A 24,590-nucleotide genomic window follows, 5' to 3' on the forward strand; every position below is an offset into this window, starting at 1 on the left:
TCCATAACATAAAATAAGTATACATAACAGCAGGGTGCAAGATGCTAGCAGGCAGGGCATACATGGAACGCCATGACATGGAAGTCATTCTCGAGTGATCGAGCGGAGAAACTGGTGATGGCTAACCAACCGTACATAGTGGTGGTAGACAAGCAGAGAAAGATGGCCGTAGTGATAGATGTAGCGATACCAGATGACAGCAACATCAGAAAGAAGGGAAACGAGAAGCTGGAGAAGATGTGGAGGGTGAAAGTAACAGTGGTCCCAGTGGTAATCGGAGCGCGGGAACAACATCCGAGATCTCTGTTCTAGGAACAGCTAAGATACTGCGCAGGACCCTCAAGCTCCCAGGCCTCCGGTAGGACCCGAGCTTGACGGATAAAAGACTGCCTGCAGGGGCAAGAGGGGAATTTATATATGTCAGCAGGTGCAAGCTGAAGGCTTTCCTGTGGCCCTAAGAGTCCCTGAACCGAAACCTCATCTAAAATCTGTGCATAGCCTCAAAAGCATGCAAGACAGACGAAGACAGACGAAGAGTCTCATCAGCAAGAATGTGACAAGCCACCACAAAGGAGAACTGAAAAACCCAACTGCTACAAAAAGCATGTACATTTACATAGGTGCCATAACATCTGTCACATGTGCTGTGTGACTGGCATTTGGACGTTTGGACGTCATCCTGTGCTCGTGGAGTCTTATTCTGACAATTTGGTCAGAAACCTGCATCCAAGTAGCCCACTCAAGGTCATTTTATAGGGCTGTGGCAGCGGTCTCGCTGCTCCTCCTCTCCCAAAGGAGCAGATACCAGTCCTGCTGCTGGGTTGATGGCCTTCTACGGCCCATCTCCCATTATCTCTCCCAGACTCTTGAGGCTTTGGAAGCCTGTTGCCTCCACTAAAAAAAAGTATCCATAACTCGAAATTTTGACTTAGCGCTGCCAATCAGTAATCTACGTGAATTATGTCATTTCCTTGTTACCTGGAAGCTAAAGCCCTCAGCTACAAATGTTACAACTAACCTCCCAGGTCATGAATGCACAAATTGCTGAGTATTTTCAGCATGGCTTCACAAATGATGAAATCCTTCTGTTATTAGCTGAATCACATGGCGGAAAATAACTTGAAATTTCCATATGAGGCTGTTCTGCAAGACATAGCAAACTTTGCATGATCTTATAAAAGTCTACTGGCTACGATATGACAAAGACACAGACAAAAAGGTAAAACTAGAGAAACATGAGTGAGGTGGGACAAGATGAGAGCAATGGTACGTGGAGAGCACTTGCAAAACTATCACTCGTTGGATGTTGTTTTATTGTTGCTTCTTCAGTGCACATATGTGTCTGTGTCGGTTCTCAGTCATCCAATCATCCATCTTGATTGTTTGCAAAAAGACAGCTTCCAGTTATTGTTGTTTATCAAGTTTTCCCTTAGTTTTTTTGAGAAGCCTAGAATAAATAGACTTTCTCAAATTAAAGTTGACCCCTGGTATTCGCAGGGGTTAGGGACTAAAACCGTGAACACGTGAGACCTGTCTAAAAATGCTAGAAACTGCCTGTTTTAACAGGTCAAACAGAAGATATACCTTAAGGTATCATCCTAAAAACACTTTGCAAATGCCAGCCAATAGGGTTTAAGTAGCATTGTGCCTATTTCAGCTTCCCAAAGCTGCATTTTCTTTCCCGGAAGCTTTGTGTTCGGAATTTCCACATAATTTTTTAAGAACAAAACCCAAACATTTTATTGCTATTTTACTGTGTTTACATTAATATATTAATATTTGAAAATTAGTAAATAATGATTTTTATCATTCAAAAATGTATTTAGTCATGAAAATACTAAATATATTTTTGCCCCAGCAGAATGACTAACCAACAGGATTATGTCCACATCCGAAGGAATGTAATGAATGCTGCAGCCGTCAGAGGATATTGTATATCTTTGGTTTTACTCTCGTCCATCAAAAAAGCCACCAGAGCAGCTTTGGACCCCGACAGGTTTATTTTGGATCGCAAAGATCAACTTGCCACAACTTGCTAATGTCCGTCATAGATGTCTCATCCAAGCGGATGTTGAACAATACGAGCCCCGGAGTCATGCCTTCCCAGCCACTGCTGACAGTCACCGTGACTCATGTTTCCACTTACTCACATACACAGGTGGGTCATAAAAAATGCTTCCCAGGTAGATGCTTTACATTAAGGCAATGGCTGATTTTCCTAACCCTCTGTGCATTTCAGCTCTGTTACCTGTTTAGTCACATTCATGGCAGAACTTCTACCCACAGAGGCCGTTTATCTGTGCATCATACAAATCAGCAGAAATACAAACATGTATTTGAATGACAAATGCACAGGTGATGAGGGGGTGGCGATATTTATCCATCATGGGTAATCTCCCTTTGATTAAGTGTGATCTCTGTGGTTTTTCTTAAGTATTACATTCAACATCCTGAACATATCACTGATGAAAATGATGAGAAAAAAGGCATAAAAAATAGAGAGTGCCAAGCCCGATTGTGTTCTGTGTACTTAATGACATCATGAGGCTCCAAAGTAAGAGTAACTACGCATTTGTTACTGGACAGTGACAGAACTCAGTTTCAGCATTGAGAAATACAAATAGATGGAATTTAAAGAGAAAACATCAGCCTATCGAGATGCAATATGATGCAAACAGACACGTAAAAAACATAAAGTTAAAATAACAACAAAGACAGAAGAGAAAACGACCCCACAGAGATGCAATGTGACCACAAAGAGACACAAAGATACTAAAAGGAGCTACAAAAAACCACAAAGAGACAGAAAGTTATTACAGACAAAGCGACACCAGTCGCTTCTGTGTTTTTACAAACATGTAAGTGTCAGTGAGAGCAAAGGTTCAGAGAGCGTTTAAACTCTGCCGACATAAGTTTGATTTTACTGAACAAGCTATAGGCTGTGCAAGCCTGTACCTGGAAAAAAAAGATGTTAGATGTCCTAAAAATGTGGGAAATAACCATTTTTTCATCCCTCAAACACTTCAAAGGGGGATCACATCTTCATATATACACAGGGAACAAAAAAAAGGTTTGGGCATGAGAAAACCTTATTAGGATTGGAACATGCACTCCACAGATACTTTATTATGAACACATTGCTAGTGCCGGGCTGGACGCCCTTCTTCACAGCACAGATTCAAGGTGGTGAATCCTCAGAGATTCTGGTCCGTGTTGACATCACACAGTTGCTGTAGATTTGTCGGCTGCACATCCACGACAGGAATCTCACGTTCCACCACATCCCAAAGGCGCTGCGCTAGTTTGAGATCTGGTGACTGTGGAGGCCATTGGAGTGCAGAGAACTGGTTCAAGAAACCAGTTTTGAGATGCTTTGAGACGCTGTGTGCTGGACGCACCCATCAGAAGATGGGTACAGTGTGGTCATAAAGGGACTGACACGGTGAGCAATAATACTCAGGCATGCTGCTGCATTTAAATTATGCTCATTTATTTCTGAGGGGCCCAAAGCATGCCAAAAAAATATCCCCACTAATCTGAACCACAGTTGTGCTGTGTGTGGGTTATCTTGTCTGGGCCTCCGTACCTGTGTAAAATGTAGGGCAGCTCACATCTATAATGTGGGCATACTGTGGGTACGCCACGGGCCCTCACTGTGAGCCTCTCTCTGTTTAGTGTGGGCTGTCCACACTAAACAGATTTCACACCTGTACTGGGCCATAGTGGGGTCTGTTCATACCCCGAGTGGGCATTTTGCAGGGTTTTCACCCAGAATTATCGCTTACTGTATATTTCTCAGATTATTCTCAGGTAACTCTACACATGATTAATTAGATCAGCAGTTTCTGAACCACTCAGCCCATCTAGCACCAACAATCATGTCAGGTTAAGAGTCACTGAGATTACTTCTCTATTCTGATAGGAGGTTTAATCTTGAAATACGAGTTGTTGCCATGTGATTGGCTGATTAGATAATTGCATGGTGTACCTAACAAAGCAGCGAGTGAGTCCTTATGAAGGAGAAAGGCTGTTAAAAGAGAGAGCAGGAGCTTAAAATCTCTTCCCAAAGGTCCCAAACCACAACGCCTACCTCAGTATCACCTCTGAGGTTTACACATGCTTCCCCTGGGTCATCTCACCTTTCTTGTAGAGACCCCACCCCTACCATACTGCCAACAGTGCCTCAAAAGGAAAGCTCATCCTGTTGCAACACCTCGGGCCCTCCGGTGAGTGTTGTTCAGGAGACGAGTTATAACAGGCAGAGTCTACTGTAGTCTTATTGGAAATAATTTCCCCTTGTGGGACTAATAAAGGTATATCAAATCAATTCAAACAAAATACAAAAGAAATGATGCAAGTTCCATCAAGGATGGAGTTTGTCTCGGCAATAATGAAAATAATCTTGAAATAATATCTGACGACCGTTTCCACTGAAATCGCATGAACTGTTTCAGGAATTACAGCCATTCTGTGCTCTCACTGCATTCAGGATCGTTTTTTCCCCAATGCCTGACAAAGATGTTCTTACTGGGCTGAGATCAGGTTACTCGCTTGGCCGTGTAAGACTATCCCATTTCTCTGGAAATTCACAGTTATTACAGATTGTGAAAAAGTAAAAACAAAACAATGAAAACGTAATTTTTACCCTCCTAAATTAAACTAGCCCTGCAGGTACCAATAGTTGAGATTCAGTGGCCTGAAGATAAATAACAATGTAAAGTTGGGGAGTTTACTATAAAATGCAGTTGCGTGTAGGTTTTGCTGAAGCACATTAAACAGAGGCTCTGAGCTCATACATGTCATTTCCTGCATATTTTTGTGCATCAACTTCTACCTTCATTAGCATCCAGGTGTAAGTTGTGGAGGCAGCAGTCTAAGCAGAGATACCAAACCTGCCTCTCCTCAGCCACTTCCTCCAGCTCTTCTTGGGGGACACCAGGCCATCCCCAAGAGGCACGAGCCCCCCAGTGTGTCCTGGTCTACCCAGGGGTCTCCTCCCAGGTGGACATGCCTGAAACAGCTCACCTTGTAGGTGCCCGTGAAGGCATCGCGGTCAGATGTAGCGGGCCTACTTTGAGCTCATTTCCAACACTTTTACCCACGATCTTCTTCGGTCATTAATCACAGCTCGTGGCCATCGGTCAAGCAGTAAATCAACAGCTTCGCTTTCATGCTCAGCTCTTGGTGCAGCATCCACATTATGAGACCTTCCGCTCTTTGGCTGCGATTCTGAGCGAAGCTGCCGACAGAGAGCTTCCCCGAGTAGCAACTGAACAGAATGCTGGTAAGCAAAGCAGCGAGGCTCTGCAGATTCTCTGTGCTGCTTTCAAATAATATTTCCCAGCATTTCTCAGCTGAATCAGCACATTTACAGGCATAATTCACCCTCCCGTCCTCCTTGGTGCTTGTTTGTACTGAGAACTCTCACGAACGGAATGCGGACAACTTTGTGCAAATTCGAGCACGTCGCACACGTCTGTGTTTTAGAAATGAACTTTAGTGCATCGCGTACATCTCGAGTAAGAAAACCTGGTCAGGCACAGATCGGACGCAGAACAGGAAAAAACACCAGCCTTATAATACCAATGCAAATACTCCGAATGTGCTATTGAGCAATGCAGTCAACCTAAGCAATAAAAGGTGTTATTAAGGAGCTTTCAGCATCTCTTTGCACGATACAAAATGAGCAGCAGGAAAGTGACTAAGCATGTCGCTCTCTCTGGAGGCTGAAATGAAATAGAGAAGCAAATGAGACAAAAACATACAGCTTGACCACCAACAGTTTTAATTCCTCTGACGTAAATGAACGACACTCATGGGAAACATCTTACAAAACTTCCTCATGCACCAGTTACAAAAGTACAAAGTGAAACAAGACTCCCTCTTTCTTTCACAACACAGCTTTGGTTATTTTCAGGTTAGACGGCCATTATTTTCCCTTATGTTTTCCAGCACATCACAACAAAGACAGTCATGAGGTGCGAACACACGAGAGCAAGTGCTGTTTCGTACACGGAGCAGCTTGGAAACCATATGACTTACTTTAAATGTTAAGACACCCTGGAATGTTACAGCTGGGCTGTCATATCAGAGCTTTCTGTCCAATTATGGCCTTTTTATGAATTTCAGATAGTGTGAAAAAACAAAACAAATGTGTCAGATGATGAAAATCAGACGGTTTAAAAACCTCTGTCAGCTCCGTCTTTCCTCACGTCTATACAGGCAGAAACGCGGCCACAACAGAAATAAACCCGCGTTCTTTCTTTAACACCACTGATGTCAACAATCCGTTTACAGCACAAAACACAAACCGTTTCATTGTAGTTGTTGCTTCATATTCGTCTGTGTGCCTCACAGCCTGTTGCACCAGCTGTGTTTAGGTTTGCACATTTCCTGCCATTTCTTTTAGCGATTTTGCAATTAGTCATGGTAACGAGAAAGCACACCCTCTATCACTTCTTAAGTTTTAAATATCAGGAGATAAAAGTCATTTGCTCCTTATCGGGTCCTAAAATTTGATGAATCCAACTCTGATAAACTACAATACACGACGTTGTGACAATGAGTCGTTGTTTCTTTCACCGAAAATAAACCCTGAGGCAGAAGCAGCGTGTGAAACACTAGATGCACCCTCACTGCTTCCATGGGAAATAAGCGGTTGAGCAGCCTGGTACTGAGAGTCAGATGCACTCGATTAACTGATCATCTGCAAGTGTGCAAACTTTGGCAGTTTGCTGGTCTGTTAACGCAATACCAAGGAGGAAAGACATCAGCAGTGACCTGGGTTGTGAGGTCAGACTCTGCCTGTGCTGGTTTCCTCTTATTTGTGTGTTTATATGTGCAAAAGCCACAACCAATAGAGCGTTCGCTCTCACAGCGTCATACAAAGGATCGTCCTGAGAATCAGGACAGAGCGGAGAAAAAAGGCATTATTCCCGTTTAATCTGGAATAATCTACAGAAAGAGCTGACATTGTCAGAAATGTAGCTCTTAATGATCTGCTGTTGCTCACTTGTCTGTGTGGAATATTGTATTTGTTTTTTACTTCGTATGTGTCGTAGTTGTTGTAACCTTTGTGCAGGTCTCTCTTGGAAATTTTCATTCTCACTTTTCACAATTTGAAGTCCAAAAATTCTACATATAAAGATTTGGTCTTGTTTTACAGCCACAGAAAGCAGATTCAATCAAAGTCCAGACCTCAACCGGACGGAGGTGTTGCGGTGGGACATAAAGGTGGTTCTAGAAGCTGCTGAATCACGGCGTCTTTAGGATTTCACACACTGCTTCTGCTTTTTGGCTTAGATTTAGTTAAATAATGTCACGATGTAATGTGCCCTGTGTGGTTGTTCATCTGTGGCTGTTTAAATCCTTTTAATGTGATTTTTATGACGTCCTCACACGTAAACCCTTTGAATTGACAGAATATTTATGCATTATTTATTAGTTTGTAGCAAATTATTTCGATATTTAATCCGTTATTGTTGAGCCAATAACTATTTTTAGCCAACTGTTACATATAGTTGATCATTATCGAAATGTAATATTTAGGCCCTTGGAATCACTGTCATATTGAAACAATCAACTCTTGTGTTTGACAATTTATTATTAGAAAAACGTGTAGAGGTGTTAACGAAGGCGACTAGAGCGTTCCCCCCAGACTCTGAAGACTTTTGTAACATGGAGAGCAAATAAATGGTAACTGAACATCTAGATATGGGCACCGCAACCTCCATCGAGAGGTCCGGCTTCAATTCATGGAACATGACCGCTCCAGGTGAGGGGAGCCTTGCAGACAGCTAGCAGGTAGGTCGGTCTGTGTGGGGGCCAGAGAAGTCGCGCCTGTATAGAAAACAGACACTGTCTTTGTGTAGGAGGCTGTAAACGTATTTATTTCTGCTGTGCATGGGGACAGTTTAACCTGCGAGTCTGGATACTGACAGGAACTGATCCGAGGAACCACAGATCTTAATGTCTGTGTAGGTTCTCAGTCATCCAGGTCACGGTAGTCTGAGGAGCTTGGACTTCTTTAAGTTTCCTGAAGATGTTTCACCTCCAAGAAGCTTCTTCAGTCTTCCAAGCTCCTCAGACCACAGCTCGTAATACTGATGGACTGGCTTCATTTTCCAGCCCTGGAGGTTGCTGCTTGGTAATAATAGAGAGCAAAAAAACAAACAAAAATAAAAATGAGATGACATTTTGCATATATTTTGGAATAAATAACAATAAAAAAACCAGGAGTGTTTTTGTTAGGTGAGCTACAAATGCTTGTGTAGCAAACCAACCAGTAACAGTGCAGCAAATAAAGGCGACCAGCTGCAACATATCAGTTTATACCAAATTACCGCTTGAACTGATGCTGTTGCTATATTTATGGTGTTGAAGTATTAAATATTTATGTTATGATAAATAATAAGCTTACAAAATAAAACAGACGTGATTCCAACTGCAGTCTAATGCAAGTTTTTGCACAAGTCTTTAAAACCTGACATTCTCGCGTCGCTTCAAATTGAAAGAGTTGTTTTGGCCCGGGGCGATCGGCCCTAACGCACACTGCGCTGCATGAACGGGGCATTTTGTAAGCGCAGCCGCTGAGTGCAGGACAGACACCAGCAGCTGTAACTCGCACAGAACAAACGGGGTCAAGAGATGCCAAAACTGTCCTGACTGTAAAGCCAGGTCAGAGGTCAGCAAAGCTGCAGCACTTCCAGTAAATCACCAGTGTAACGTGCTCTGTTTTAGAATGGACCGGCCCGGACCAGCTCAGATAAAAAGTGATAATCCATTAAAGAGTTTGTGCTCCAAGAGGCAAACGCTGAAATCAGCACGTGGGAACGTTTCTGTGAATATACGGAAATCAGGTGCCGTCGCCAAAAGCAAGTCACCCGTGTTCGTGCATAGTTTGGAGAATTCCACGTGGCTTTTCTACACCGTCTGAGCTGCACGCCATAGTTTTTAAAGGACACAACTGCACTGCGAGGGCCTCCAGTAACGTCGACAGTTTCCTGGAGTTTAAGAGACATTTGTGAAATCTTTGGTTGTGGATTCAGAACTGTGCTCCTACAGCTTCCTGTACAAAATCATTTTACTTCCTTCTTCTAAACTGTCAAACTGTGCTGGTCACAGTTTTTGCTGTGACCAGCACATGCCAAACAGAACATTATCCATCCACACACACGTAAAACAAACCAGCGTGTGAGGCTTAATATGCATGTGACTGAGTCAGCTGGCAAGTGTCTAATGCGTTTACCAAAAAGGCAGCTGATTCCTGCTGCAACTTTTCACTTTGCTTTCATGTGTGACTCATCCTTCCCTCGTATCTCTACCACAAGGTGACGTGTGCAAAGTTATCATGAACTGGAACGTCATAACGGAGATAATAATGGGATATTTGCAGCCTTGAAATGATCTAGAGTGATCCTTTAATAAAGCGGCACCACAGCGGGCCTCGCTGCCTCTGCAAAAACTGTGCCGCGTGATTTCTAGTGTAATAAAGGGGTAGTGACTGGTGTATAATGAATCCCTCGCCAAGTAACCGAGAACCAGAAAGCATTCAAAATGAGCAATGTCCTTTAAAAGAAAGTTGTAAAAAAAGGATCCCACACTTCAAAGAAAATAGATTTAGATAAGAAAAATGTCATAAAACCCATAAAGCTAAAAATGTGTTCAGATTAAAGTCCATCCCATTTGGTCAACAATAAATATACATCAAAAGGGTCGTGAGTATAAACCAATGACTGGAGTCGAGATCTTCAAAGCGTAGCGACTACAGCGCTTTAGTGTTTGTATATAAACTCAGACCTACAGCAGATAGAGCGTACCAGTGTGCAAAAGTGGAGACACATGGAGCCGGGACAGAGCTGCCGGCTGCCGTCTCGGCTCAGATTCTGATCCGGAACATGCCCTGACTCAGCTGAAGGCGGAACAGTCGACAATTGGCGATGCGCAAGTTGGCACAGGCCGTTTTGGAAAGGTCGCTGGGTAACATCTGCTTGGTGCGATGCCACGTCCCGGTGGTGCGCCGGAACTCCCGGATGTAGTCAAAGTTTGTGCCTGCAACCAAAGGAAGCGAGAGGGTAACAGGATCAAACACTGAACATCCTGAAAGCCCAGCAGAGCTGTATTTAATGTTTTCACCGACCTGTGTCCAGGTCCCCCACCACGTAGATACTGGCTCCAATGGGCACGGCGCCGTAGACGAAGGAGGAGCTGGTCTGGATGCACAGGTTCTGGTCATCCAGGAACATCCACCTGCAGCAGAACATGTTTCTTTTTTAATAATGCAATCGTAAGATTAGCCACACGTGCAAACTGTAAGGTCAGCTCTGCTCATCTGTGCAACGATGTGCTGCAAGTTTAAAAAGTGAGGTTCAAATGGAGCGCTATCGTCCAAATACACACAAAATAAAAGCTTCAACAAGACTTTCAGCTGTCACTGGAGAAAGCATGATGCCAAAAATAAAAGAAATCAATTTAGACTTGAGGAAAATAATTGTTGATGCTCACAAAGCAGGAAATGGATATATAAAGTTATCACAGCGTTTCCTGGACAGGAATAGACTGCAAGAAACACAGAAGAGACGCCTTCAAACCAGAACGAAGTGCGCTGAAGACAACCTGGAGAACGATTAAGCACGATTATGAAATGAACCTAGAGCCAAAGGGAGAGGCCAAAGAAAAAAAAGAACACTGTTCCCATAGTGAAACACGGTAGTAGTCATGGGAGTATTATGCTGTGGGGATGCTTCAGTGGAAGTGGGGATTTCATCAAGGTGGACTCATGACGGAAGGAAAGACGTGAAGATTTTGAAAGAAAACTGGGTCTGGGTCATTCTGACTCAACAAGGGAACGTTATTGACTCACACAAAGACCCGATCAGAAATCTGTGGGGTCAACAGAACTAGGGCTGGGCCATATCATACCGTTCACGGTAACACCGCTATAATGTTGGGCAACGATTAGAAAATGAAATATGGCGACAGAATATGGGTGAAACGCGCAAGTGCCTTTGTTTTCATACGCACATGGCGGAGAATGAGAAGGGCGAAAGCGGATCGTTGAATGAAACCATGAACCAGAATTCTGTGAAATCTTTTCAGTTCTGTGTGCAAATTAAATAATGGAAGCATTCAAAATAAAACTGTTAACAATTCCTTGCCCTGTTTAACAGCACTTGGGAAAGCGCTGAAATATGACAGCACTTTATTGCGCCAGCACAGTTTACGTCACTGTGGCTGCGTCTGTGGTTTTAACGTTTAACGACTCACCTCCTCATCTCGTCATGGTAGAACTCAGACTTGCAGGTCGTCATTTGTCTTTGCTCGGGGTTGTCGTTCTCTTGGCTTCTGACTCCACCGAACACGTAAAGCTCCTGACCGATGCCGCACGCCACCGAGCCAAACCTGAGCAGCACAGACATTTTGAGGGTTGACAGTAAAGCGGGCTCCTCGCTATGCAATGAGTTTAACAATTCATTTAAAGATAATAAGTAACGAGTAAATTAGGGTCATACGGGAGAGATCTCTTCCCTTAAATGGGAGTTTTTCCTTCCCACTCTCGCCAAGTGCCGGCTCAGAGCGTCATCTTATTGCTGGTCTTTACTTTACAAACGTAAAGCGCTGATATTTCACTATATAAATAAAACTGAATTGATCTGAATTGAATAATTAACGCTATAAAAAGGATGCATGTGACCACGTACACCCCGTGAAGCCTCGAGGACCTCTGTTCAAGAATACAGAAACACTGCTTCTCTCCACAACTCGAGGATTTATGGTCGTCTGTTTTTAACTACAGAACTTATTCAGTGGTTAACTTTACTGACGTTCTGAGGAAGGTGGGAGACCAATGTGGTTTCAGCGCAGTGACACTGGGTTCGTGCCATCGCTGCCTTTTGGAGCATTTTTAATGAGACAAATAACCTGGCTTGCCTCGAGCAGCTTGCTATCATTAAGTGACAGCTTATTACTCGACCCTCACTCAACTTTGGGATGAATAAATATTTATGTCATTTTGTCTTACATAGAATCATTTCTGGAACCAAAGGGTGGCACGTAAAAGTTTGAGGATCCAAAATCCGTAAACTCATGGGTCACATTGCAGAGGCCTGGTCCAGCTCTTGAAATACATTTATTTAATTTATTGCTTTGCCTTTTAGCATTTTTTAGTTGAATTTCAGTACAATGCCACGGCTGTGAGAGGGTTGGATCCTCAGCAGATTCTGAACATACTGTGGGCAAAAGCGCAGTTGCAGCAGCGGTGCTTAAAAAGTACAGAAAAACCAATAAGGAAATTCTGCAGACGCCCACAGAGAAGAAAAAACCCCCTCATAACAGCGCATAATGAAACCAAAACCTGTGGATGGATGAAATCCACATGAGTAGCACAGACGGGTCTAGCATGCTTGGTGTGGATTCAGCAATACGAAAGAGAAGGTGTGACACAACTAACGCACAATAAAAACCACAGTGTTGAATGTTCTGACTCAACAGCTACACTTGCTGAGCAAGTCAGTGAAGCTGTGATGTTAGATAAAGTTAGTCAAACTGAAAATAAAACTTCCAGATTGGGAAGAATGACAGTGACTTATAGAGCTATGTTTCATTTCCTGTTGTGCAACATAAACTAGTCCAAATTAAAGCAACAACACTGAAGTTAAATGTTAAGTGTTGCACAGCAAGTGTGCATGCAGTGAGAGAACCCCCCCCCCAAAAAACAAGCTGACTGCAAAGAAAACAAAAACGTCAGGACTGTGAGAAAACACCGACTTTAACGTTTTAAGATCACAGACAGCAGAGGCTGTGCTTACCTTCTCTCTTTCAGAGGACACAGCCCCGTCCACTGCTGGGTTTTGGGGTCAAAGCATTCAACAGAGTCAAACAGCTTCCCGTAGGAGCCCCCACCGATGGCGTAGACCTTCTTATTCATGGAGGCGTAGCAGCCGACCTGAAGGAGAAGACGGAGACGATCGTACAAATCAGACGAGGTCAAAGCGTCGTCCAGCCGTCAAGCTAACCAAATATTTCTGTCACTGATTTTATGTTGTTGTTGTTTTTAACATTTCAGAACAATGAGAGCTGTTCTGCTGAAGTTACTGCTGAAGACGGGGTCATAACAGACCACCAACATCCAGTCATTAATCTAAGGAGAATCGAAGGAGATCTTTGTGTTGAACCCATGTATGGATACAGCTGCCAAACCAAATCCCAAACACACACTTTAAAAATATAAATAAATTTGTCCAGAATCGCTGCGTGACATAACTGCAGGTCATCTTTTATATACAGTTTATAGACAAATCCTGTTACTCAGAGTTTTACATTCAGTCATCAAAGTGACATCCATCAGTTTGAGTTGAATTCCAGCTTGAGCAATAAATCGTTGGCGTACACAAGTGACGACAACCGTAGTTCCAAGCGCTCCGGGTGGTACAGCATTCCCAACTGGAATACGGGTCAAATTCCAGCCTATTCCAAAAATAGCTAAACACCGAGTCCAATACACATAGATAGGGGCATTGTACTGGGAATTCTAGTGCTGACGTTACTGGAAACATTCACAACCCATCCAAGCTAAATGTGAGACTGTCATCATCTGTTCTCTTTTTCTGGTCCTTCCTTCAAATTTAACAAGAAGCTGACCTCATGCAGCTCTCTGATTGGTGGTGTAAGATGACAAATTGCTGACGTTGTCACCCATCATTAACACTCAGCAGCCAGTTAGCTTCCGGTTCTGCAGAACAGATGAGCTCAGACGGAAAAGCTGTAGAAATGCTAAAAAACTAACTACTGATAACCCAGACCCACACCCAACTCACTAAAAGCATCGATTCGATCTGTCGCACCACTTCAGCAAACCCACATTTAGACATTTTTTCCACCAAGTGGTCTACAATTATTTCATGGTGTTATTTTGATCGTTTTAATGGCGGGATGACACGCAGCAAAAATCCACAGTAGAACCTGAGCCTGGCAGTTACATGGGCAGCACCTTAGACCCTTATTTGTTTCTGTATTTACTTTATTCCTTTGCTTGCACAACATTTAGTATTTGTCCTGCTTCTATTTATGCAATTTCTGCACTTTTAACATTTTATTTTTGGGCATTTCTGTCATGTTAATTTTATGTTTAATTAATTGTTCAACACTTACGTCAACATTTATTTATTTTAATGTCTGTTTTTATTTTATTTGATACCATTTAGATATTTTATATATCTAAAGGCATTTTTCAGGGTTATAGTTAGGTTGTGGTTAGGTTTAGGCATTTGTTTTATATGGTTAGGGTAAGGGGCTAGGGAAAGCATTATGTCAATTAGATGATATGAATACCCGAGGTAGAGGTGTGTGTGTGTGTGTGTGTGTGTGTGTGTGTGTGTGTGTGTGTGTGTGTGTGTGTGTGTGTGTGTGTGTGTGTGCGTGCGTGCGTGCGTGCGTGCGTGCGTGTGTGCGTGCGTGTGTGTGCGCGCATAGGTGAGGGGGTTACCTTGCGGATCATGGTCATACTGGTCTGCATTTTCCAGGTATTGAAGTAGGGGTCGAACACCTCGACGGTGATCAGCCCCAGCTCTTCACTCTCTCCACCAAGAACATAGATCAGACCATCCAGCTCCACCACACCGAAGTTCTGACGAGCCTGAGAACGTCAGCGGATGTTAATATAATCAACCACCACCGCCAACAACATCCCCCAAGCTCAGCTGTGCGCTCAGCCACAAACAAACACCCTCCTGGGGTCTCTGGGTGTTCCCACGTCTGAGTTCCAAGTTCAGATGTTTCATAAGTGCAAAGCACAACTGGGCACAGCTGGGCGATCTGTGGCCCGGTTTGTTTGCAAAGGGGGACTTGAGCTTAAATCAGATACGCTATTAGAGCATACCAAAGCCACGAAGAGTACCGCTGGTGACGTCAGTTTTTCACACAGCTGTTTGTCTGTGTCAACACAAACGCAGCAGTGGGATCAGACCCCATGACTGGCTTGAAGTGTATTATTTATTATATTGTTTTCAGACTGTGTGCAGTGCTCCTGTGCCAAATTCATCTCGGTGCAGCAGCTTTAATAAGCTGATGATCTGCTGGTGGAGCTGTCGGGGCCCTTCCCCTAACTTCACCTTCCAGCATGTTTCCGCCAGCTACTTCATATCAGGAACTTACTAATGACAGCAAACTTTTATTAGTGAATGACATCACTTTTCTGGAGAACGATCGTGCGCTTTGTGTATCATCTGCCTTTAACCCTTCAGCTGTCAGGGAATTTTTGCAGCACTGCTGACACCTGATGGCCATGAAGTCAAATATAAAACAATATGGCAGCAACATATCTGCTCTACGTCTGGTATATACTGAATATTTATGTAGCCAAGCAGCACGAATGATGGTTTTCATACCTGTTTAGTGTCTATCTGACAGAAAAGCACTGAGCAGAAGGAGAGAGTGTATCATATGACATTTGCAAAACACTGCATTCTGCTGTTTTTAATACAGCATCCCTATTTTGCACTTTTTCTGCACACTCACACAGGAGTTTACTTCTGCCGTTTATCTGTTTATGGGTTTCCATGAGTAACTGTTTCAGAAACGTGATCCTACCTGTAGCATTGGGGGAATCGGGCTCCAGGTGTTGGAGTCGGGGTCATATTTCTCTCCACTGGCCAGGACTGCGTTGTGTTCATCTGTTCCACCCACCACGAACAGAAACCCCCCTGACCAACAGAGACAGCCTTGCTAATGACACACCTGCTAATGTCTTTTACTGAACACAAAGCGTTTTATTACAGACATGTAGGTGCGGTGGACTGCACTGACCGGCAGCAACCAACCCATGGCCGAGGCGGGCGACGCTCATTGGCTCCAACTCTATCCAAGCCTGCCTGTTGGCGTCATACAGAGGACACATGCAGCGCGACGCAGCTGTCGGCTTCCTGGTTCTGCACAGAGTGAACGCATCAGATCAGACAAAAGGTTTTCCCCTCACTCTGTTCAGACAGGATGTGAGTCGGCCTTCCCGGTACTTTTACTGAAGACCAAGTGCACACAGGAGACCGAGAACAGGCTGCCTGTTCAGACCTGTTCAGACTGCATATTTTTAAATGGTAAATGAACTGATACTTGTAGAGCGCTTTTCTACTCTACTGGAGTACTCAAAGCGCTCTATACAACATGCCACATTCACCCAATCACACCCATTCTCACAAGCACTCTCTCTATACTTAGTGCTTTCTAAGTACATTCACACACATTCATACCCCGATGGATGCATTGGAGAGCAACTTGGCAACTTTAGTATCTTGCAGACTGGAGGAGCCAGGGATCGAACCACCAACCTTCCGGTCAGTAGATGACCTGCTCTACCTCCTGAGCTACAGTCAAAGTATGATTTCTCTGCAAACAATTGATTGTGTTGCATAAGTTCAATTCAATTCAATTTTATTTATATAGCGCCAAATCACAACAAAAGTCGCCTCAAGGCGCTTCATAGATACAGAGAAAAACCCAACAATCACATGACCCCCTATGAGCAAGAACTTTGGCGACAGTGGGAAGGAAAAACTCCCTTTTAACAGGAAGAAACCTCCGGCAGAACCAGGCTCAGGGAGGGGCGGGGCCATCTGCTGTGATTGGTTGGGGTGAGAGAAGGAAGACAGGATAAAGACATGCTGTGGAAGAGAGACAGAGATTAGTAACAGATATGATTCAATGCAGAGAGGTCTATTAATACATAGTGAGTGAGAAAGGTGACTGGAAAGGAAAAACTCAATGCATCATGGGAATCCCCCAGCAGCCTACGTCTATTGCAGCATAACTAAGGGAGGATTCAGGGTCACCTGGTCCAGCCCTAACTATATGCTTTAGCAAAAAGGAAAGTTTGAAGCCTGATCTTAAAAGTAGGCCAACAAAGTGAAAACTACAAAACAATATAGCTTTTAAATGGGTGCTTAGGACAAAGCCTTTAGAAATCAACTAACGAGAACACACTAGATCTTCTTGTTTGAAGCCAGAAAGATCTGTTGCAGAGTAATTGTAGCTCCAGTACTAGAAAAAAAGAATTGCCTGAAAATCATTTCCTTCTCCCTGTACAAGTTACAGTAATCTGTATTTACTTTCATTAAATCTCTGACAGTTTTCAGGAAACCAGACAAAAAGTAAGTATTTATATCTACTTATATAAATACAAGTAGATATAAATCTCCCTAAACCTCACGCTGGATTTGGGAAGGTTTTACATCAGATCCCCTTCCGGACACAACCCCAAAGGGCCGTGTGTCAGATGCAGATGGAATCGAACCATCAACCATTTGAATGTGCTAACCAGTACACCAGGAGTGCCCAATCCTGGTCCTCGAGAGCTACCGTCCTGCAGCTTTTAGATGCATCCTTGTTCCCACACACCTGAATCAAATGAATGGCTTGTTATCAGGCCCTTGCCAAACATGATGGCATGCTGAAGAGATCAAACCATTTGATTCAGCTGTGTTGGAGTAGGGATGCATCTAGGGCTGCTCAATTAATCGAATTTTAATCACGATTACGATCTGGGCTTTCAACGATCATTAAAAATGACTGAGCCGATTATTAGCCCCTCCCTCATGCTTTACTCTCGCGCTGCTCCATGTGGCAAATCAAGCGCACTGCTCTGCATTTCGAACACGCGTCACAACAATTAAGAGGACCCGAGGGAAGCTCGGAAAGCTAAGCAGAAGTTATTTGGAGAGGAGTGGACTGCTGTTGGTTGAAAAGAGAGGTAAAAAAAAAAAAAACTTAAGTGGTGTGGAAACATTATGGCTTCGCGGAGTCAGACGTGGATCAAGTAGACACAGTGTGTAAACTTTGCTATGGTGTCGTAGCTGCACCACAGAGCAACACTGCAAAGTTCACATTTTTCATTTATTTCTTATATTGCAAACATTTGCACTGTTATCAGTATTTGCACACTATTTTATATTATTTTTTAAAGTCATTATTCAATACATTGTTATTGTTAAACCTTTAAAGCCGGTCAGAGCAGCACGCTCGTTTTGTGTAACTATTTTTAAATCCCTGTAGAACCTGAACGCTAAGCTAGCACAATAAATTTTTCTCCATATGAAACCAGAGGAGTTGTACTTAGATCTTATGCCATCAGCTTGTCCTCGGTCACGGTTTCCTTCCACATATAGCTTTGCAAAAATTGCATAAAAAGAGCTTGCAGGAACAAAAACATAATATTCCAGAAACACGCTTTGCCGATCCGATCAGCTGTTCTTAACACTTCCCACATTGAAAAAGACGTCAACGTGAACTATCGCAAGTGACGTCATTTTTGCGGAAAATGTAGTTTTTTACTTGTAGGCCTTAGAACTCGAATTGCACTGCTGGAAATAGTTTATTTTGATGCACATGCACATTCTTTGCAAATTTGCATCATAGGATTGTTTTTTGTTTTTCCTGCAGTATATAAAAATTGCTGTATCTCCAAAAATAAAACTATGAAGACACTCAAAATAAATTTCCTGTTGTTGTAAACTATTTTTTGCAACTTTTTTGTATTTAAAGTTTTGAGGGATAAACCTCTTAAATTTCTCCAAGTAGAAATATATGTAAAAACAAAAACGATTTTCAATTTTTTTGTAGTTTATTGCACTTTTTTGCAATTTATGTAATTACTATGGACTTAATGCATACACATTTTTAAAATATGGGCTATAACAGTTGTATTGATGTATAGCAACTTGAAATGCTCCCACAAATGGCACTACAGCATGTAAAAAAAAAATAATATAAGCTCTGGCGGACGAAATAAATATCGTCAAATAATCGTGATCTCAATTTCAGTGAAAATAATCGTGATTATCATTTTTGCCATAATCGAGCAGCCCTAGATGCATCTAAAAGCTGCAGGACGGTAGCTCTCGAGGACCGGGATTGGGCACCCCTGCAGTACACTATAGAGCCACACACAAAATATTAAGGAGGGGTTAACCCTGCAAAGCCTGAACCATGAAATAACTGCCAGAAAAGTCTTTTTGAAGCTGGAGTGTTTATTTCACCTTCAACGCCATCGCACTCATCACACCCCAGACACAACCTGTTCCAACTCCTTCCCTCTAGTAGGCGCTGCAGAGCGCTGCATGCAAAATCAAGCAGACATCTGTACAGTTTTTATTCCCACATTCACTCTGATCAACGCTCACGCAGAGTCTGTACTCATACAGCCATCATATCAATCACTGCAGTAGCACTGATGTCGTACAGATCAGGGTTTTTTAGGAAAAAAGAAAAAAAGTCACAATAAAATTGTCTTATCAGATTTATTAGCTTCCTTAAGTATCTGAGCTTTTACGTAATTAAACAAAAACACTGCATCAACCCACCGCACCTCCACCATGACCTGAACTAATCTCAGCTGAGATGGTTTGGTTACAGGACAGAGTGAAGCACACTGTGAGATTTCAGAGGCATTCAAAGTTCAAAGGTGATAACTGAATCTCAAAGTCTACGCTATCTGCTTTGTTTCCATGCTGCGTCAGTCATGATAGCATCTGAAGGACACAGCACACAAACAAGCTTCTGCTGCAGCGCTCAGCTCAGTTTTACTGCTTCAATCTTTTTTTCCCTCCGTCAGCTGTTTTTTATTTCCTTCCAACAAGTGCTGATATACCTCCCACCCCCACCTTTCCTTTCTTCGCTCAGTAGACGCAGGTTGTAGCTGTGAAATGGTCATCCATTCATTCTGACTGTGTCGGAATTTTGTCCCAGGCTATCTTTGTTGAACACTGTGACACATGGAACCAACATTTCATAGTCACAGGCAAAAATACCGTCATGGTTATTTCACGTGAGTCATTCTTCCAGAATGGCACAAAATTACACAATTTACACTCGAGTTCAGGCCGGTTAGTTAAGGTTACTTCAGTTTTGATGTCATCAGCCGACACTGAAGAATACAGTACAATAAATAAAGCATATAAATGGTAATGTATTTGCAGCCAAAATAAATGTATGAAATAAACTTCTGTTTCTTTGCATGAAGTCCAAACAGAACAAAACAAAGTTGGCGAGTGCGACTTACTTGCGATCCTCACCTCCAGCGATGACGATACACTCAGAATACCCTCTGGGTTTGAAGGCAGCGAGCATAGCCTCCCCCTGCAGCTGACCCTGCGTCAGCACCGGCTGACAATACTCTCTGATCACCTCCCTCATCAGAGGCTCCCCCATGGCCTGATGGGATACAACGGTAGCACACAGCGAGGTTAGCTCAAAACTTATATTGCATTTGTATGTTTACAGCAGACTGAGTAAGCCACAGCTTTCCCACATAAAGGTGGTAATCAGCAGTTCCTCCCGCACTGGGATGTCACTAAAAGCTTTTCAGGAGAGTTTTCATGGTGAATGACTGCGTGTGAGGATCACTGGCTCACACACAGCTAAACTGTCCATGTCTGCAGGTGGAGGAGATGTACCAGGTGAGGCTGAAGGAGACAAAGTGTGTGTGTTTTAGCCACTACACACACAGCACTCATCAGTATACTCAGTTATCAATGCTCAGTGTTGTTAGATGTTGAAAACAGGAGCCACTTTGTTCTGAAATTCTCTGCTGCCATTTGATGTTTTCTCAGATTTAAAACCATGGTTCATTTGTCAGTTAGCCTTGCTAACACGGGGAGAAAGAGACTCATTGTATTCACACTTAATGTTGAAGAAAGGCAGCCTCAGCCTGCATTTCAGCTGTTACAGCCTTTAACCTGAGCTGTGACGCTGTCATTATAGCCAAACGATAAGCTGGGATCAGAATCCTAGCTCATAAAATCGAATATACTTCCTGATTCTTGTTAAAGTTTTCATGACATACATTTACATTGACACTAGGGCTGGGCCATATTATACCGTTCACGGTAATACCGGTATAATGTTAGGCAACGATAGGAAAATGAAATATCGCGATAGAATATGAGTAAAACGCGCATGCGCAGTGCCTTTGTTTTCATACGCACATGGCCGATTGTTGAGTGAAACAAATGAACCAGAATTGGTTTGTAAAAATGGTGCAACTTCAGTGATGTGGAACTGATTTGGTGTTTGTCCGTCAGATACATGACAAAGCACATTTTTTTGCAGAACATGCAAGCGGCCGTTGTTATTGTCGGACTAAGATGCTCTTAAATCTGGGAGTAATCTGGGTCCTAAACTCCGTATGCTTCAGGTCAAACGAACACTGCGGCATCACTGAGAGTTAAAAACTGTCTAAATTCTTTCATCTTTAATAAAACGATCAGCATTGCTGCTTTACCAGGTGGAACAATTAAGTTTAACATCCAGGCATCCATGAAAACAAAAGTTATTACATTTAACGGAGTTAGAAGTTAGCAGGAAGCTAGCGGAAGTTAGCTCGCTAGTTTCGCTAGTTACCTAAGCATGATATTGCATGTTCTGACGGAGAGATTTCTGAAAAAATTCAAACGTACAGCTCTGCTATCACTTCCAACATAAATGAAGACAGGAAACTAAACAGCAGTGGCGTTTGTAGGGTTACTGAAGTTGGGCTAGCTGGTATATAATGATGTGCTACGTGATCGCTAGCGACACAGCTATGTTAGCATAATATAAACAGTGAAGCTGGAGGACGAACACTAACACTTTTCCACTTATAAAAGTTAACGTGAAGGTTCTTCATGGTTAGAGACAAATGCAATCGCATGGCAGGATGCTGTAAACGGACCAAACTTCAGTCAGAAGAACAACTGAGACAATCCATCCACAATACGAGGTTAGTCATTAATATATTGCAACAACATGGGAATAGAGCAGCTGCAGAGAATTCAACATTAATGAATCAATGGTACAGAAGTGGAGGAAGCAAGAAGAATGAGTTTAATAAAGTTTGATTTATCTGACTGCTTTGTTTCGCTTAATGTGCCTTATAATCCCGTGCACCTTATGGTCCGAAAAATACGTACTGCACACTGCAGTTTAATGTTGCAAAGCACCTCTTTTTAACTTCAGTGGATATTATACATGGTTATGCTCAGGATATGTCAGCACATTTCTACTGGAAATGCCTTTTGGTTAAACTTTCAGCAAGGAATTTGCATTTGCACTGTTACATTTTTATAAAGCTTTAATGTACATAAAAACCAGCTTCTTGTTTAAGTGAAAATAAATGGAAGGTTGTCTTTTTGCGCTAGTAATGTTGTGGAGTTGTATTTTGTCTCGCATCACTTATATCGTCAGTTATATCGTTATCGCAAATTTTCAAATATATATCGTGATAAATATTTTTGGCCATATCGCCCTGCTCTAATTGACACAACAGTTTTCAGTGTAACATTCACATCCAAACACGGTCTCCCTGTGCCTGCCAGTAGCAGCTGGTAAGAAGTATTTAGACTGTTTACCTGCTCTCTCAGGTAGCTGAGATCCAAACCCTGCAGCCACACGGCAGACATCACTTCCTTCATGCGTACCTGTAAATTCATATGGGATAACAGTTTTTTTTTTTATTCAGTTTGAGCCAGCCCTTCACAGTTTTATATGCATAAAAAAGAAAAGTGTTTATAGTTAGGTAGTTTAGAATTTAATAAGAAAAACCACTCATCAGTATTTTGTTGATATGAAACTAAAGCTGGACAATGAGACTCGCCTCTGAATGCTGCAGGTATCTCTGCAAAAAAAGAGAACATTTTCCAGTGCTACCCACCCTGCGATCATCCGGGTCGTGTGCGAACCACCGCACCACGGCCTCCAGCACATGCTTCTCGTTGCCCACATTCAGCTTCTCCATGGACAGCACCTCGCAGAGCCGGTCCGGTGGCAGCTCCCTGAACTCCTCAGTCAGCGCCACGTCACGGAAGTGCGTTTGCAGGAACTCTGTGGCGACGTAGTGCACGTGGTAGAGGCAATAGTGCAGAGAGAAGAGGCGGATACCGATGCAGTTCTCTGCAGTGATGCAGCTCTCCAAGAACTTGCAGCACATTGACTTGAGGTCGGTCATGAGGAGAAGGTCGGATGCCTGCACCATGTCCTGGATGGTCTCTTCTCTCAAGGTGATCTGTGTGTGAGGTACATATGAACAGTCAATGAAAGCCACACGCTATTAGGATATCAGCAGGTCACTCTGCTTTTTAAAGCATCCCCACTCACTTCACCGCTGAAGATATAGTCCAGGATTTGTTTCATGATGGCCATAGAGACCCCCTGCAGCTCGATTCTGTAAGTAGACCCATCTTCCTTTGGAGGGTTGTAGTTCAGCTTGGTCCTAACAGGAAGTAAAGCAAGAATCATCTGAGTTATAGCACTGCCACTAAATAAAACTGGACACGCCCTTGTTGTCCCTAGCTGGTGTTTACAAACAGTTCGATATGTGCTGTGACTGACTGACCTGATGTAGGGGCTGGCAGCAGCCAGGATATTTTTCTGGACAGGAAGCTCCTCTCCGTCCACCACCAGCAGCGCATCGTGGAAACTTTGCTCCTGCCAAAAGGTGCGAAGGACTCTCAGGAGTCTCTGGGAATGTTGTGGATCCGAAACCTTCGAACCGGGCTCATTGGAGGCAGTATCGGGCATGTCTAGGCTTGCGACAGCCCGAGGACGCACAGCACACTCCTGCCAACATAGTGTCAAACTGAGCTTCTTCAAACAGTACCACCTAATGTTGTCGAACATACGATGACAGTAATGCACAGTTTACGGCACTAAGTAAAAGAAAAGTGGTCCATTCTTAAAATCGAGTTTTAAAAGTCTCAACATAAACTCTTCATTGCGAAACCTTTTTTTTTTTTTTAAATAAAGGACTTCTCTGGAGTGGCTAGTCCTCTGCCAGTACAGCGAGTGTAAACGGGCCGCGTTAGCAAAACCCAAACGTAGCAAACATATCATGCTTTCAGTGAATCAATTTAATGCCGAATATTACGGAAACACCCGAGGACCCATGGGACCCAATGATTTACATTTATATATGTTAGCGATCTTGACTGTATCGAGTCTAAACTTGAACTGATATTCCTAAATGAGGTTTGGCCAGTAAATGCTAGCATAGCACCAAAACAACCGACATGTCGATAAAGATTTCCTCGATAAAGATTCCCCGTGATAAAGGAAGGACAACGCCGCCATTAACGTTTTTTTTAAGTAACATCGTTACATGATTTTAGCAAAATGTTTTTGTAAATGAAAACTGTGGAGCTATGTTTACATGGGGTTCCGACATGGACTGTTTACAGTGCATGCAAAACCTGAGGTGTCATCCTTTCCTTTTACTGATTACAAATTTAAGTATCTCACCTTAAGACTGAAAAATGCACCTTTCTCTTCTGGGCACAGGGCGTACCTACACTACATGAATTACTCATCCACCCTCTCTGATCACTCAGGACGAAAATTTTGGAAGTAGACGTCAAGGCATGTGTTGTGCTACATTCAAATCTTGGGAAAATGTGGTAAATATGACATCCATCTCGAATATATGTGACGATAATGGAGAACGTACAACGGAGAACATATCTATTTATATTTCAAGCCACTATGTTTTGAAAGCTTTCATAATAAAGAAGAAACCACCTCGGTTGCTTTAAACAGATAAAAAAAAAGTTAACACAGCCGCTTGCAATGTATTTTGG

The 24,590-nt window shown here is 42.9% G+C and overlaps 2 protein-coding genes across 2 annotated transcripts in view; both read right to left on the bottom strand.

Annotated features, from left to right (window-relative positions):
- cmip (c-Maf inducing protein) overlaps positions 1-5,604 on the bottom strand; it is a 59,995-nt gene extending 54,391 nt beyond the window's left edge. The window contains exon 1 of the mRNA XM_026172486.1: positions 4,835-5,604. The gene's annotated coding sequence lies outside the window, so the exon portion shown is untranslated. The remainder of the gene's footprint in view (positions 1-4,834) is intronic.
- Positions 5,605-8,019: 2,415 nt separating this feature from the next.
- On the bottom strand, positions 8,020-24,469 carry gan (gigaxonin). The gene is made up of 13 exons (XM_026172489.1): positions 24,256-24,469; positions 23,354-23,577; positions 23,116-23,230; positions 22,673-23,023; positions 22,371-22,439; positions 20,045-20,196; positions 15,802-15,923; positions 15,586-15,698; positions 14,483-14,632; positions 12,807-12,943; positions 11,266-11,400; positions 10,139-10,248; positions 8,020-10,050 (listed from the first exon to the last, which is right to left on the bottom strand). Exons 2-13 carry the CDS (start codon positions 23,536-23,538, stop codon positions 9,878-9,880), a joined length of 1,812 nt encoding a protein of 603 aa, XP_026028274.1. The 5' UTR covers positions 23,539-23,577; positions 24,256-24,469; the 3' UTR covers positions 8,020-9,877.
- Between the last annotated feature and the right edge of the window lie 121 nt (positions 24,470-24,590).

Source organism: Astatotilapia calliptera, chromosome 7, assembly GCF_900246225.1.
Source record: "Astatotilapia calliptera chromosome 7, fAstCal1.2, whole genome shotgun sequence".
Classification (NCBI taxonomy): domain Eukaryota; kingdom Metazoa; phylum Chordata; class Actinopteri; order Cichliformes; family Cichlidae; genus Astatotilapia; species Astatotilapia calliptera.